Here is a 15,178-nt window from a genome sequence, read left to right as displayed (position 1 = left end):
TGGCATGCGCACGAGTCAGTCTGGTTTTTTTTTTCTGGCTGAGTAACAAGTAATTGATTTACCTTATAACACCTTCCCAGGGAGGCTATAGTCAAATAGTGTGTGCTGGTCTGTTAAGCTCCCTGGGTGAAGTTGATCAAGGAATACCAGGAAAGAGGAATGAAATAACCTGGTTTACCTTCAGAATAAAAGGGTGTCTACGTCTACAGCAACGAACGGTGGGCAAGAGAGGTGAAGAAGAGAATGCAGGCAGGTAGGAGTGGGTGGGGACCAGTGTCAGGGGCGATTTGCGACAGAAAGATAATAGTCCCAATAGGTTGGGAGTGACCAGAACTGACAAGACTAAAAATGAGTATTGGGACACCTCAAGTTGAACGGTTTGGAGACAAAGTTAGAAGCATGGCTGAGCTGGTTTGGACATGTGCGGGGGATGGATTGTGGATAAACTGGGCAAAGGATGTTGGAGCTGCCAGGTAGGAGGAAAACAGTACAGAGAAGATGCAGGGGGTTGGGGTGACACAAGAGGATGCTAGGGTGAGATGGGGGCCGATGATTCACGAAAATTAAGAACTTCAAAATAAAACCTTCTGATATCTCTCAGCCTGTGCACTTGCCAGACTTATGCTTTAACAAATGCATACAAAATTGGTTAAATTGGATTCATGCAGGTTTTGCTGTAGCTTTTGGAACACACTGTGTTCAAAAGGATGGCTTTAAATGAAACTTGAGGATATAAATCCAGTAAATTTTTTCCATCAAAAGAATCGATTTTGCCCTAAATTATTTATTTATTCTCCATGGAACTGTTGCCTTCTTGTTGAAAAATGGGACCGGAAATTGCTTCTTTTTTGCGTCTAACTTGACAGCCTGGTTGCCATTTGTGTGCCCTGGCGGTGGCTTTAGGACCTCGCGGAGCGCATCATTGAAGCACATGGTCGCTACTCATAAGACAACACTCCTCGCCAGTAATTGCTGTGGAATTGATGTCATTCCAGTGGGGCGACTGAGAGACAGCAGCGGCTCGTGCCTTTGTCAATATTTTCATCGCTCTCCACAGTTTTTACTTACGCGCGAGCGGCTTCGCACTTGGACATCTTTGAATGGGGACGAAGTGAGTGGACTCGAATCAGCTGTCTTTGGGATTTCCTAAAGCACCGGTCATATACTTGATCACATTTCAGGAAGTCGTTTCATTTGTGGGGAGGCTCTTGCACATCAGCTGTTGTTGGACTGGAACTGTATGATGGTTGCGCTGCAGTGAAAGACAGTTGGCTAGTCCCCCTCCACGCTTCAGCATCATGAACCCCGAGAGCTGGAGTGTGAAGTTTGTTATTTTGACAGCACTTCAGGCTTTAACTGTCACTTTGTCGGTGTGTGACAGGATGCTCTTAAAATCTGTCAAAGGTAAGAAGGGGAAAGAAGGGGTCTTGCCATATGTTGCCAGGGAGGGTATACTGAAAGTCCGTGCGTAAAAGTAGCAGATTATTTTCCTGTGTTTTCTTTTAAACGCGAAGAAAAAGCTTCTCTTTTTTTGTCAGTTTAAATGACCCTGTAGCATCCGTCTATATGCACTGTGTTTCTTGTGTATATGTTTTTCCGATTCATTCTGTTCTTCATTCGTGTCTCCCTTTTGGCAGCGTGGGATACATCGTGTTTTATATATGCAGCTGTTAGTTGCTACATCAGACCGACAGATATGTAACACATGCTGGGGTGCAGGGATACATCTTCAAGTACAAAAACTTGCTTAATTCATGGTTCACACTCATTCTCTCCATGTGTGAGCAGCAGAACATGATTTTTTTATTTTTTGTTCCAAGTCCACCCACTGTGTACCGCAAAAAAGAGGAGCTGCTGTATAATTGATGGTGCTGAAAGTCTCTTTAGTAATCCGTTGTAACACTTTTGGCGTTTTGCTGGTGCTTTTAAAAGCATACTTCAAGGCACTTTAAGCATACTTCACTTTTTCAATTCCAGGGTTTCTCTAGTGTTAAATTTAAAAATAAAAGCCCATAGTTGATTTGAAGTTAATCAAGTGAGAAGCTTTTATGAAGCCTGAATTATATGTATGGGTTCCCAGCAGCAGCATGACAAAGGGGCTGTACTGAGGAGATGTTCAAATGTGAAGTCAGGTTGTTTTTATATACTAGTATGTGCTTTTTTGTTTGTTTGTTTATCTGGCATTGTGACTGCAAGCCTTTGGGCTCGTGTCATCTGAGTCACCAGCATTCTACGCCCTAGGTGAGATTCAACAAGGATGCCACACACAATAAAATTGCAACTGTGGTGAGTCGAGGAGCTGCATTTCAGTAACTTCTAAACACACTGACAGTCACGACACTCGCTATGTGAATCCTGGGAATTAATTACCAGGAAGGGCAAATGTGTGAAACTGGGATTGAAGTATAAGGAAGTTGTTCATTTATTCATCAACAGTTCATCATCGTCAGACGTTAGCCTTGATGTGCATTTCCCGCGGGGCCGGGCTCATCGAAAACCATCATTGTCAGTTGATCGGTCTGTGAGAGTCTGAGACTGTCTGTATCGGCAGAATATTACCAGCTTTTAAGTAATTTGGGCTGATGGGGAAAATTGATGGAGGGTATTCTTCATTACAACCCACGAAAAAGTTTGCAGCCATGATTTTGGTGGTCCCTTTAATCATTAAGACATTTCTGACCAGACAAAACAGGCAAAACAAAGATGGTATATTTCACTTTCTAAACTTGAGAGGGGTTCTTTTTCTTCATGATTTCTTGGACAAGTTGTGCAAAAAACAATTTTTGTGATCAATGAAAGTAATTAGTTGTAGCCTTACTTAATGCAAAGCATAATTAGTGAGGATAATTACTGCTCATTTTCATGTGGCTCTACTTCGTCTCTAGACTGTGGGTTTCATCCAAATCTAAGGCAGCTGAAGGAGCGACTCAGTGCAATGTTGTGTTTGCATACATATTTAATGACACCCTTCCTTCAACTTTCATGTCGATTTTCTCCCTGTCTGTCTTATGCATGTTCCTGTCCTGGTTGGGCATCGTTTGTGAATGATTTCCTCCCATTGGTTGACACATTTTAGTGTCAGTGAGTATTTACGAGCCAGATGTACTGCTTCGGCCAACATGACTGCCTCTGCCTTGAGCGCTGCATGCAGCTTGCGTGCTGCACCCTCTGACAAACGAAAGCTGAGCTGTGAATATATTTTTGGACTGTAGTAAAAAATTCCTTTAGCAAACAGTGTCCCCCCCTAGAGAGACATTATCACCGTGATGTGACCCATCTCAGGTCTAAGGCATTTAGTATCTTCTCAGTACGAATGGATTCAGTTCTTCCAGATGAGTTGTTCAGGATATTTAAGACCCAGGAGACTGGTAAGAAGAACTGGCTGATCTGTAGTTGTGCATCAAGACAGATTGATCAACCAGTCGTCGTTCCGCAGTGGGGATATTTGTATATAAGAGGGAAAATATCTGGACTGTGCTCATGTGGCGTGACCCTACATGTGTTACATTAATTTCTTCAAATCTGCCGTGGACTTGTTTGACCTCTCCAGCAAACGTTTAAAACACGAGCTGAAACCTGATCCTGGCTCTGGACTTTCTCGTTTGGCTTTCACACCCAGACAGGTCAGAGTTCGACTCAGCATGTCATTCCCAGAGTCTGTCTTCCCTTGTTTGGTCAGAGGTCAGTTGGCTGTGATATGTCTTGCCAGTGTCAAATCTGTCCGTGGTAATTCAAGTTCCACCCCATCAGTATTTCACCCCAAAAACATCACGTTATTATATACATTACTCTATAAAAAAAAGAAAGAAATCATACTAGAAATTATCTTACATAACCTGGGAGCTGCTGCTGGACTCCTAGCACTCCTAGCACTCCTAGCGCTCATACTGCCTGGGTGTTTGGGCCACAACTGAGAACAGAATGGCTGCGCAGAGGGTAATTAACACTGCCCTAAAAAATCATCAGCCTCCCTCTGCCACCTCTGAAGGGCATTGGCAGATCCTCCTGTCTCAGAAAAAGCAGGGCCATTACAGGTGACCCCTTGCACCCCGCCCACCACCTGCTTGACCCCTTGCCCTCTGGTCAGATCCCACGCCTTCAGACTCGAAAGCAACTTCTTCCCCTGTGACATTCGGACTGTTAAAAAACACTATCCCCCACACACCGCCTCTGCCCACTTACCTCACCAATCTGAGCCGTGGTCTGAGTAACCCACATCACTCAGGCCACTCACATACGGACTCTTTTCAGACTAAGTGCATTGCACTACTTTGAAGCACTTTGTGTAACTTTGTCTTGATTGTATATATTTCTCCTGTCTTACTATTTGTGTTTTATTCCTGCACAGTTGGCTAGGAGCATCCATAATGTCGCCATACATGTACAATGACAATAAAGGCATGATGCATGGGTGTAAAACCGTCAACAGACTATAGCTCATCATGCCTTGTGGCACCTATGCTCAATGTTAGCCAATTTAACTACATTCAAATTACAGCTTGGCCTTTATTTTTAACACAGCTATGCATTTGTAAAGTCTGAAGACTGCATCTCATAGAGTTGTAATGCTAATTCTCCTCCTACCCTCATCACTCACTTTATTAGTCAGGGTTGGACTCCCGCTTTGGCTTTAGAACTGCCCTAATTCTTGATGGCATCGATTCAACAAGGTGCTGCAAACATTTCTAAGATTTTGTTCCATATTTACATGATAACAGCACACAGTTGCTTCACATTTGTTGGCTACATATCCTGTTCCACCAAATCCCAAAGGTGCTCTATTGGATTAAGATCTGGTGACTGTGGAAGCCTTTTGAGTGCAGAGAGCTCATTGTCATGTTCAAGAAACAGTTTGAAAGGGTTTGAGGTTTGTGACGTGGCATCTTGTCCTGTTGAAAGCAGCCACCAGAAGATGTTTATTCTGTGATTATAAAGGCATGGTCAGCAGCGATACTCAGGTAGGCTGTGGTGCTTAAACAAAGCTGATTTGGTATTAAGGTTCCCAAAATGTTTCAAGAAAATATCCCTCAAACCATTACATCACCACAACCAGCCTAACTGTTAATAGAAGGCAGGATAGATTCATCCTTTAATGTTGTCATGGCAAACTCTGACCCTACCATCTTAATATGGGAGCAAAAATCTAGACTCATCAGAACCTGGTGGTAATGTGTTTCAAGTGTTCTTAAGTTGAGTTTTGGTGTGGTCTTCTGCTGCTGTAGTCCATCAGCTTTTGGATTTTGACGATTTATGCTTTGAGAGAGGCTCTTCTGCATATCCTGATTGTAAAAGGGGGTCATTTGAGTTTCTGTTGCCTTCCAATTCCTTTCTGTCACCAATCTGGCCATTACCTTCTGACCTGTGGCATCAACAAAGCGGTTTCACCCAGAGAACTGCTGCTCTTTGGGTATTTTCATTTTTTCAGACTGTTCACTGCAAACCCTGGAGATGCTGAGTGTACGTGCATCTGCTAGAGTTAATACTGGTTTTAGGTAAATGGTGATACCAGTAATTAACTTGGCTGTATCAAGCATTAATGCACTGAGCATTTCAGAAATGAACATACCACACTCAAACATGCAGGAAACATGCACATCTGAGTAGCAGTCATCATCTTCCTTTAAGGTTTGAAAAACAGAATTTTTTTTCCTTATCTAGCCACCTGCCAGATTTTACATGCCCTGTTCCTGTCACAAAAGGAAGCAAGCTGCAATATGTTTCTTAATGGGCGCACATGTTAACAGGAGCTCGACAGGTCACCTCCTACCTTGGCCAGTTTCTGACAAATTGGCTGCAGTGAAATTCTCCTGTTGCCGCTTGCTTTGTCTGTGTCTGTTCGAGTTCTGGTTCATAGGTGGAGCTGTGATGTATTTTTAAGTGAAGCAGCACGAGCCGCACATCAAAAACTGAAGACAGTTTGAAGCACAACCTTGACCAGTCCAGCCTTGTTAAAAGTTTGGGTTGGTTGTTTTTGGTTTTCATATAAAAAAGAAAATAGTAGCACCTTTTTTAAAATTGTAATTTGATACACCTTCAATTGTTTCTGTGTGACAAAACCTCAAAAGCTGTACAAATTACACTGATACGACGAATAATTATGTGAATCCTTACATTTGTATTTGGGAATGTCAAAAGAGTGTGTGTGCACAAATTACTAACTTGAGTGCACAAGAGCAAGTATGATTTAGTAATGACTTTTTCCCTTCATGAAACCTCCCAAGAAAAAACGAATGTTTTGCACTTTTGCCATAATGAATTAGTTACATGAACAGAATTAATGTATATTTAAATCCGATTTGCATTATTTTCTGTTGACGCGCTAATTGATTAATCAAATAACCATGCCAGAGCCATTTTGGCTTCGTCAAACACTTAAATGTCAGTCCCTGCTGTTGTAATCCTTGAGCTATATGACTTGTTCGGCGGCTTTGATTGTGCGCCAGGCATGTGCTTCCCATGGCAGAAAGGTCTTCTAGGGAGTTGTAAATGAAATCTATCACAGGAACCATATTAACAAGCTTTCACGCAGCTCCGCTTTAAAAGCTACCTGACTCTGACCTTCGATGCTGAGGCAAAGCGTCCAAACCAGGCAGCAAGCACAATCCATGCAGCAGGGAGGGACTGGGAGGGAGGAAGGGTAACATTGTCACCCAGCCGGAGGTGTAACAGCACTGGTTTCTCAGACAGAGTTAACCTCCTGCTGAGCCAAGGGGAAATTTTTGCTGCAGGACCATCTATTTCCCATAGAGTAATTATGTGCTGACATCAGGGTAGTGTGACAGTAAATGAGTTGAGTATATGAGAGAGAGAGCATACAAAAGAGCTATTTACCGGTAGAGGCAGCTTAGTGTTAAATGATTTGGTTATGACCCTAAATATACACCCCAAAAATGTATCCTCCATTAATGACAACCATTAACAGCCTACGTTGCTGTGGCTCTTGACACATTGCTACCTAATTAGATTTAATTCAAGGAGGCCCTGTTTTCCAGTATGTGTAGATTCCTGTTACCATGATGTCACATACAGGTTTCTATGCTCCCTAATGCAACCCTTGGGGTGTTGACATAATGACCCCCCAACTGAGAGAAGTGTTTACCGTGGAGTCGAGCCAATATTACCAGGCACTTTTCACCTTTGCTGAACAGTCTTTATGAATTCAGAGCTGTGGCTCCACTAACAAATTACAGGTAACAAGCAGAGGATTTGTCGATAAAGTGGTGAGCGCGATATTAAGGCCTGTTTTTGAAATGTGGCACTTTCTTGGCTTTCTCTTTTTCATGTGGATCCAAGTACCAATTACTTTTAGCATTTATATCTGCTTCTTAGTGTAAAAACAAAACAAAGAAAAAGCCTGACAATAGTGACAGTCCTTAGTTTCAAGAGCTCAAAGTGGGGCGGTTGTTCAGCTGATAGGGATATTCTTTCTACAACGAAAATGAGAGAACCTAAAAAAAGAAGCCGGTCTTGATTTTTGTTTTTGGAACGATTTAGAGAATATAAAAAATGTGAATTAATTCTGAATATGCTTTGATTTTACTCAGCTGGCTAACCACAACAAGCAGTCTGATCTCATCTTGGACTGTTGGAATTTGAGATGGGCATTTTTTGTTCTTGACACGCATAAAAGAAACTTAGAAAAAAGTCAGTAATGCCACGATAATAATTCACCCTGGACCTAGAGAAGATCTTCAAGGACTCAAAGAGATAAGGAACACGATCAAAGTTCAGTGCTTTTGCGTGTCAAGGTCATTTACGAAAAAGTGTCTACTTGATGGATCTTCCTTTCGATGTATCGTTCATCATTCTGTTCCCATTCTCTTTGAATTAGCATAAATTGCCCACTCTGATTGGGGATAAATTGAGTTCGTGATATGCTTGTCAATCACCCATTAATAAATGAACAATGGCCATAGACCTAGACATTAACCAATTTTTTTTTCTTCTTCTTTCTTGCCCCATGGCCTGATGTCAGAACCAATTTTGGGCTTAGAAACTTTTCTGGATCGTGTCCCCAATCCAGTCAGAGCTCTGATTAAAGACAGTAAGCATCTGCGGACACATGCTCTTGATGCAGAAAAAAAGTGTTCTTTTTATTTGATTTGCTTTATCAAGAACACATTTCCATATGGATCCGAGGACATGACATTTTCATGCTTTTTCCCCCCTCATGTTGTGTCATAGTTCCACATGCAGAAAGTCGACTGAACTCATTACTCTGTTCTAATTAATTAATCCCACATGCTCCTATTTCACGTCCATTTTCTTGCTTTTCCATTGTAGTCTTAGTTAAGTCACCTATACGGCAGTTTAAAAGTAATCCATTGCAAGTATTCAAGCATTTAAATACACCCTGTACTGTATTACTTTGTACTACTACTGTTAGAATAATAGTCAAGCAAAATTTTATTGCAGTAGCTGTTCAAGATGGGGCTAATGTTTCATTACTTTACATGACATTAGACATTTTAGTTGATTCTGCTGTTGACTTTGCCTCTGGGGGCATTGGCCAGTGTTTTAGGGGTCCAGGGTAGCCAAGAGATATGTGTAAATCTGTTCCAAGACTTCCTGTTCCATGTGTCAAGTCATTGCATTGTTTATTTTCACACTGTAAATAAAGACACATTTAAGCTGAACTGTCAGATAAAAGCAGGACTTTCGATCTGCATGCAACCAAACACGTTTAAATGTTTTTGGTCCCTACTCGTGAAATTACATACCGAAACCAGGAAGTTACCAGTGCTAAAAAATGCTATCTCTACAGATTTGGGATCTTTCTCTGGTGGACAAAAGTAGAAAAGTAGAAGCCTTAATGATTTTTAAGTTATGTCACGATTAACAGCAGCCTAGAGCTACAGGTTATGCTACCTATAAAAAGTCTATCAACTCTATAAATCTTTTTTGTGTGTGTATGCCAGTTTTGGCAGAGCAGATAAGCTTCAGGGCAATAATTGGTTACAAATTGCAGAACATTTTTGAATTTTAATTTTCTACTGTTCCAATATGCCCCTCTGAACAGCTTCCACAGCAGGACCAGCAATACCAGTAATGCTTAATGTTTAATGCAATATGTAGGCAAAATGATGGATACTGTATACCATAGAGGTTGCATAAACGTAGGGTGTTGTTACATTGTCAGAGAGAGCCATGTTTTTGTAATGAGTAATATTACCACTTTGCAATCCTAGTGAATATGGTTTCCAGATTTAGACTGAGATTGTTTTCTTCCTGCTGTTCCTTATCTTTATTATGTAGAAATACAAAACTTATCACTGATACAAGTAGAATCTATATTGGTACATAAATGCTTATTCACTATGCACTGATTTATGGCATTCAGTGTTGCCTAAACTGTAGTGGTGTGAAGGACAAGGAGCTCAGATGGTACTTGACACTATGGTGCTTGAGTTAATGTTGCTTGGTTCACACCACTATAAACTTGTCTAAAACAGTTGTGGATGCATGTGTCCTCTTCACTTGTTTTTGTACCGTTGATGGGGTTTTGCTTGTCAAAGAGTCTCCTTGAGGCTGTCAAAGGCGTTGTTTTTCCCATTTCAAATCTTAACATTTTCAAGATCGGAGAGAATTGCTGTCAAAGTCACTTTGGAGTGTGTCCTTGTGGGCTTTTGTTGTGCCAGTCATCAGGCTAAGAATGGCTGTCATTTGGATTGCTCTTGATTGATGTATCCACATATGTGAAGCCTGTATCCCATCTCAGTGAGGACCTGCATGCATGTGAGGGGCACGGCCTCATCAAGTACGCAGATAAAAAGAACAGCATGCCATTCGTGTTGGAAAAACCACAATTGTTATGAATACATTATTATATGGTTGTCTGTCAAAGAGAGAGTTGTGGTTCCAAACAACTGGGCTCTGGGATATAATAAAGAGGAAGAATTGTGTTGATTTGTTTTAGTGTGATGGATAGAAGGAAAAAGGGAAGAGCTGGAGTTGTGACAGGCTGGTAAGAATATGTCTGAGATCTGCTAAGAACTGAGGAAGGTCATCTGTTCCCTGCGGCCAGCAGCTCAAAGGCTGTGGAAAAGCATTCTTTTAGGAGCACTGACAATGCCAAGAAATGCTTCACTGTGAAACAGCATCAGGAAAAAAGTACATTTAGACTCTTTAATGTCTAGGATAAAACTGGTCTTGTGGCTGTTCTTTCAGAGATGCATAAATGAAGCCAAAATGTTAAAAAGTGCAAATTTTACAACCAGACTTTTGCCCAGTTTTAGCACCAGTGCTTCTGTTGCTCTAGATCAATAAATCAGTGCTTTCTGCTCAAGGGTCCCTAAGATTATCAATGCAGCAGGAAAACAAACAACGATCTTTCTTAGATTTCTAGAACCCTGGAGGGCGCATGGCTCTACAGTTGGAAATTGAAAGGTATTAAATATAGGATGGATGGATTGCTTTGAAATTTTGTAAAGATATTTTTTTTGTCTCTAGCGGGGGAATATTTTTGACTTGACTACCAAAAGGTTTAACTTTAAACTTGAAATATCTGTCTTTTAGATGGATTGCCACAAGATACCCTACAGGCTTGCTTTACACTTTTCTTTCTGCACCATAATGAAACTGAATCTGCAGTTTTGAGTACAGTATCTTTTGTCATTGGATCAACTGTGCATGATATAAAGTTTGCATGTGTTCCCCAGCTACTCTGGCCTCCTCTCAAGAGGGTTTATTGATAGAATAGTCAGCAATCCTTGACCGAAGTCTTGTTAAAAAACTTTTTAAAACAACCTCTGTGCTTTGAGGGTCGGGAACTAGAGTCAAATTTATCCCAGATTCAAATCTTTGGTGCACTTGAGCCACAAATCGCTCAGTTTATTCTTAGAGTGAATATTGTGCACCTTCCATCAACCAGTCAAACACAGTAATGCTCTGTAAAATAATAAAACACTGACTACACATGCTCAGTATGTAATAGATTTTTGGTTATTTTTCTTAAGAACGCTGCTAGGGAAAGCCAGAATTATTGCTTTATCCAGTCACGGATCTGTATCACGTTTCTGTCACCCGCAGGCAAATACACACACACAGTCATATTTCTCAGTACACAGGCACACCTCTCACCTAGCATTGACTTTATTGAGGCAATATAAGTGGTACAAGCTCTCATTGTGTACACTGGAACATAAAGGAAGGTGAACATGGCCAAAACTCTGCTTTATTAAGACCCCTGTTTACACTCTCTGTTATTGAGTATATAAATAAGGCATTGGGATCTGGTGCCACTTTTACCGCTCCCTTAATGCTTCTGGTGGCTCTTATAACATTCCAGCTAACAAAAGTCACTTGCACATTGCATACACTGCAGTCCTGTCATGCTTCAGTTTTACCTAATGTCTTTCTCAAGCATGTGGAAAAGAAATGAGCCTGCAGACTATTTCCACTAATATAATGCCATTCATAAAAGCAGGAATTAAACCTCAAAGAACACCACATTTGCAAAAGGGTTATTCACTTGTGGACTTTGAAGTCAAGGAACCCAACGCTGTATGGTTGTGAATCTCGTCTCCAAAGATGATGAGGCTCATGCATCAATATAAATCAAAAATCGGCTAACCACAATGTGAACCTGACCTTTCTCTGTCAAAGCTTTCCACAGTTTCCCCCCTTGTCTCTTGTGTTTATTTGTCCATACCTTCCTTAGAGGTTGTCATCTGTTCCCTTACTCAGCATGTCCACCTCCCCCAGACAGTGTGGTTTTCTGGGACTAATTAGAGTAGGAGTGCTTCTCTTGTTGTTCTGTGTATTATGCCGTTCCGTCCTTGCCCAAGCCTGCTTCTCATCATCAGGATGAAGTTGCATAGAAACTGCTGAGCAGGTCACCTCTGGCTCTCTGCTATCAGCTGGAATGGGTCTGTGATGTATTCCAGAGTGGTGGTATCCTCAGAGGGTAACCAGAACAAAGCTCAGCTGGGGTGTGTTGTGCCTGACCTGGCTTACTAATGCTGGATAATAGGCAGACTCAGCAATTTAGATGGGTGAGTCATGTGTAGAGAGACAGCAGGGGACAGAAACCTCAAAAGAAGCGCCTTGAATCTGCTGGAAATAATAATCAAGGATGAGTATATTCCCTTGAGTTTGCTTTATGTTTATGTGTGCTTAGAATGTTATTCAAAATTAAGATGGAGTAAAGTTTCAAGTTCAAAATATTATGCACAGAGCGACCACACGCATAACTTTCCACAAACGCGCTGACATCAAACTCAAACTAAATCTGTCTCTCTGCTGTTTGGAAGTGCTCAATGGAGTATCACTGGGAGAAAACAGAAAGCAAGCAAACAATTGATTTAGTATGTTTGCTCTGAAACAAATGGTTCTAACAACCCCTGCTGTTTTAGTAAGAGACCCAAGCTGAAAAATAACTTCCCCAATGCGGGGAGCTGATTACTGCAGGAACCCTGTTAGCAGTGTCCTCCAGAGGCTCACTATTGCATTCTGGCTCAGTACGTGCTCATAATGTACTATTTAGAAAAGCTGCAGCTTCTGTCTTGCTTAAAGGTAGTAGACTTGCTCGGGTAGTGGTTGTTTTCCCGCCGTTTCCTGTCGGCTCACTTTGGGGACGTGAGTATTGGATTTGGAGACGAATATATTCTTAAATGACTGGCAATACAGCAGCGCCCCAAGTGTTGTAGCCATTCGGAGGCTCAGTTAACACCCTGTCAGAACAGTGAGAGAGGAGATAAAAGCGTGCTGGGAACAATGCCCCAAAGCTACGTCTAATCCCTGCGCTGCATTCTGGACACTGGCCCTGTGTTAGGAGTTATCGCAGCAGCAGCAGCAGCAAGTCAAGCCGTCTTCGCTCAAAACTCTCCATTAGTCAAGAACTACGGAGATTTATGCAGCTCGAGTGTGAGAGTGGGTGGTTACGGTTTTGCCACAAGTTAACAGTTTTCATCGCTTGATGTCTGAGAGTGCCATTTAGTGTTGTTGTATTTATGTCTTTATGGCAGAGGAGAGGGGCTCCATTCTACTGATGGTCTATAAAAAGAAGACAAACATATGTTTGGGAACAGTTAGATATAATGGAAATGGCATTTTGTCAGCGTAGATAATTGTTAGCTATGAAAAACAAATACATTCAGGGAGCATTAATTGCACGCTGTGGTGCAGAAAAGCCATCACATATACAAACGCTGTGATTCTGTTGAAGTGACACTTTATATTACAAGGCAGCTCTACTGTCAGGTTGTGCTCTGACTGATGCTATTAATGAACACCAGGCTCAGGATTTAATAGCGAGGAGGAATTCGCTGTCAGTATTGTTTGAAGAAAATCAGTTTTGAAAATGTTCCTCTAGTTTGTGAACACAGAACACAATGTGGACATTGTCTTTCTTTCTTTCTTTCTTTCTTTCTTTTTTTTGCAGATACTGAGAGAATTTAGAAGAAAGAACACTTTGAAGTTTTCTCTGCATTCTCACTCGGTTTTTATATTTTCTTTTATAGGAAATCCTCCGAGCACTGTTGTTCCACACAGACCGACAGCAAGGCAGAAACACTATGGGACTACAGTACCTCTTCAGCTTGTTGGAAAAGACTGGAAACCAATCAGCCAGCTCAAATCCCAGGTGGACAATAGTAGCCGTTTATGTTTTTACATTTTTTATTTTACTGTTCGTCTACTTTTCAGCATCTGTTCATCGTACAGTGGATCAATTGTCTTTGCATATTAGTATTACTGTGTCACCTGTGACCTAGGAGTGTTTTTATATATGGTGTTGTGTAAGCCTTAAGCCACATCTTATTTCTTTATATTTTGCTAGGAAAATGGGAAATGATATACAGGGCAAAAACAAGAGTTTGTGCAATTTTAACAACCTTGAAAGTCAATATTTGGTATTACCACCTTTATCCTTCAACACAGCCCGAACTCTCTTAGGTAAGAAGTCTTCAGAAATAGTTCTCCAGGCTTCTTGAAGGAAATTCAAAGCTTTTCTTTGGATGTTTGCTTGCTTTCCTGTCAAGCTGATCTACCACTGCTTCAATGCATTGTGGTCCAGGCTCTGAGGAAGCTAATCCATGACTGATAGTGATCCATTGTGTGGTTTTTTGTTTTTTTTTTCCAGTTTTTTTTTTATATTCAGGTATGCTTTTACTGCATTGGCAATATGTTTGGGATCACTGTCATGCTGAAAAATTACATTTCCAATATTCCATATTGAGAATATTTGAACCACCTGATTCAAATGATGTTCAGTCCACTTCTTGTTTAATTTGGCATACCTCAATCTTTTGTTTTCCATTTTCTGTCTTTAAGAATGTTTTTTTTGACAGGCACTCCTCCAAAGGGTCAGAGTTGAGTCTTTTCTTGATTTTTACTTGTTTTTCTCATTTTTAAGGACATGACTACATACACAGTTTATCTGCTATGGATAATTTTTTAGGTCTCCAACTTCTTATTTTGTCCTGTACATTGTGGCTGATAGCTCACCTTGTTGGTGCACAAATCATATTTTTGCCTATTAAACAGTTATTCTCTCTCTTTTTTTATTTTTATTTTTTAATAAATTCAGTGTGCCTAAAGGTGAACATTTTTCTTTTACTAAATTTTCTGTTATGTGTAGGTGCAACACTGGTTTATCCCTTGATTTGCATGCCTTTTTTACACTTGAATAATTCATAGGTTAGGGTTAAGTGCCTTAAAAAGCAAAAGTACATTCCTTTTAAATGGTGAGGTGAGGAACTGGTCTGAAAATGAATACAAAAATCAGCCAATGTTCAAAGTCTCAGGATCAACTGACACCTATCAAAAAAACAAAAGTGCAACTCGACTCCTAGTACACTAAAGTTATATGGAAGGCAAAATGGGGTCAGTTTAACACAGCTTTTCCATATATCCCAATATATTTTTGCATGCTTCCATTATTTTTTTTACCATACAAAAACTAAACGATTTTACAAAAACCAACGACTACCAGCGTCAAAATTATTAGTCTCTGTGATGTTATTTGTGCCTCCATTTTTTGCTGGGTAACAGTCTGCAGTCCTTTTGTCCTGTTGTAGTTTTCAGCAAGTCTCGAACGTGCCTCCTGAGCAATCCAAGCCCATTCTTCTTTGTCCTACTCTCAAGCTCCTCCAGATTTGATGGTGTTCTTGGATGGACCTTGGTCTTCAGTTCACCCTGTAGATTTTCAGTGACATTTAAGTCAGGGCTTCGTGTAGGC

General features: G+C 40.9%; 1 protein-coding gene across 2 annotated transcripts in view; it reads left to right on the top strand.

The window, feature by feature from the left end:
- Positions 1–856: 856 nt before the first annotated feature.
- Positions 857–15,178, top strand: part of LOC102314119 (disintegrin and metalloproteinase domain-containing protein 12) — a 77,843-nt gene continuing 63,521 nt past the window's right edge. For both annotated transcript variants that reach the window (XM_005919503.2, XM_042219747.1), the window contains exons 1-2: positions 857–1,404; positions 13,461–13,582. In XM_005919503.2, coding sequence (XP_005919565.1) covers positions 1,299–1,404; positions 13,461–13,582 — 228 coding nt within the window. In that variant the 5' untranslated portion in view covers positions 857–1,298. The remainder of the gene's footprint in view (positions 1,405–13,460; positions 13,583–15,178) is intronic.

The sequence above is a fragment of the Haplochromis burtoni genome, unplaced genomic scaffold (genome assembly GCF_018398535.1).
Source record: "Haplochromis burtoni strain Fernald_Lab_line unplaced genomic scaffold, NCSU_Asbu1 Contig_37, whole genome shotgun sequence".
In the NCBI taxonomy this organism is placed as follows: Eukaryota; Metazoa; Chordata; class Actinopteri; order Cichliformes; family Cichlidae; genus Haplochromis; species Haplochromis burtoni.
Note: the sequence above shows the minus strand (reverse complement) of the source record. Positions and strands in the feature narration are given on the sequence as shown.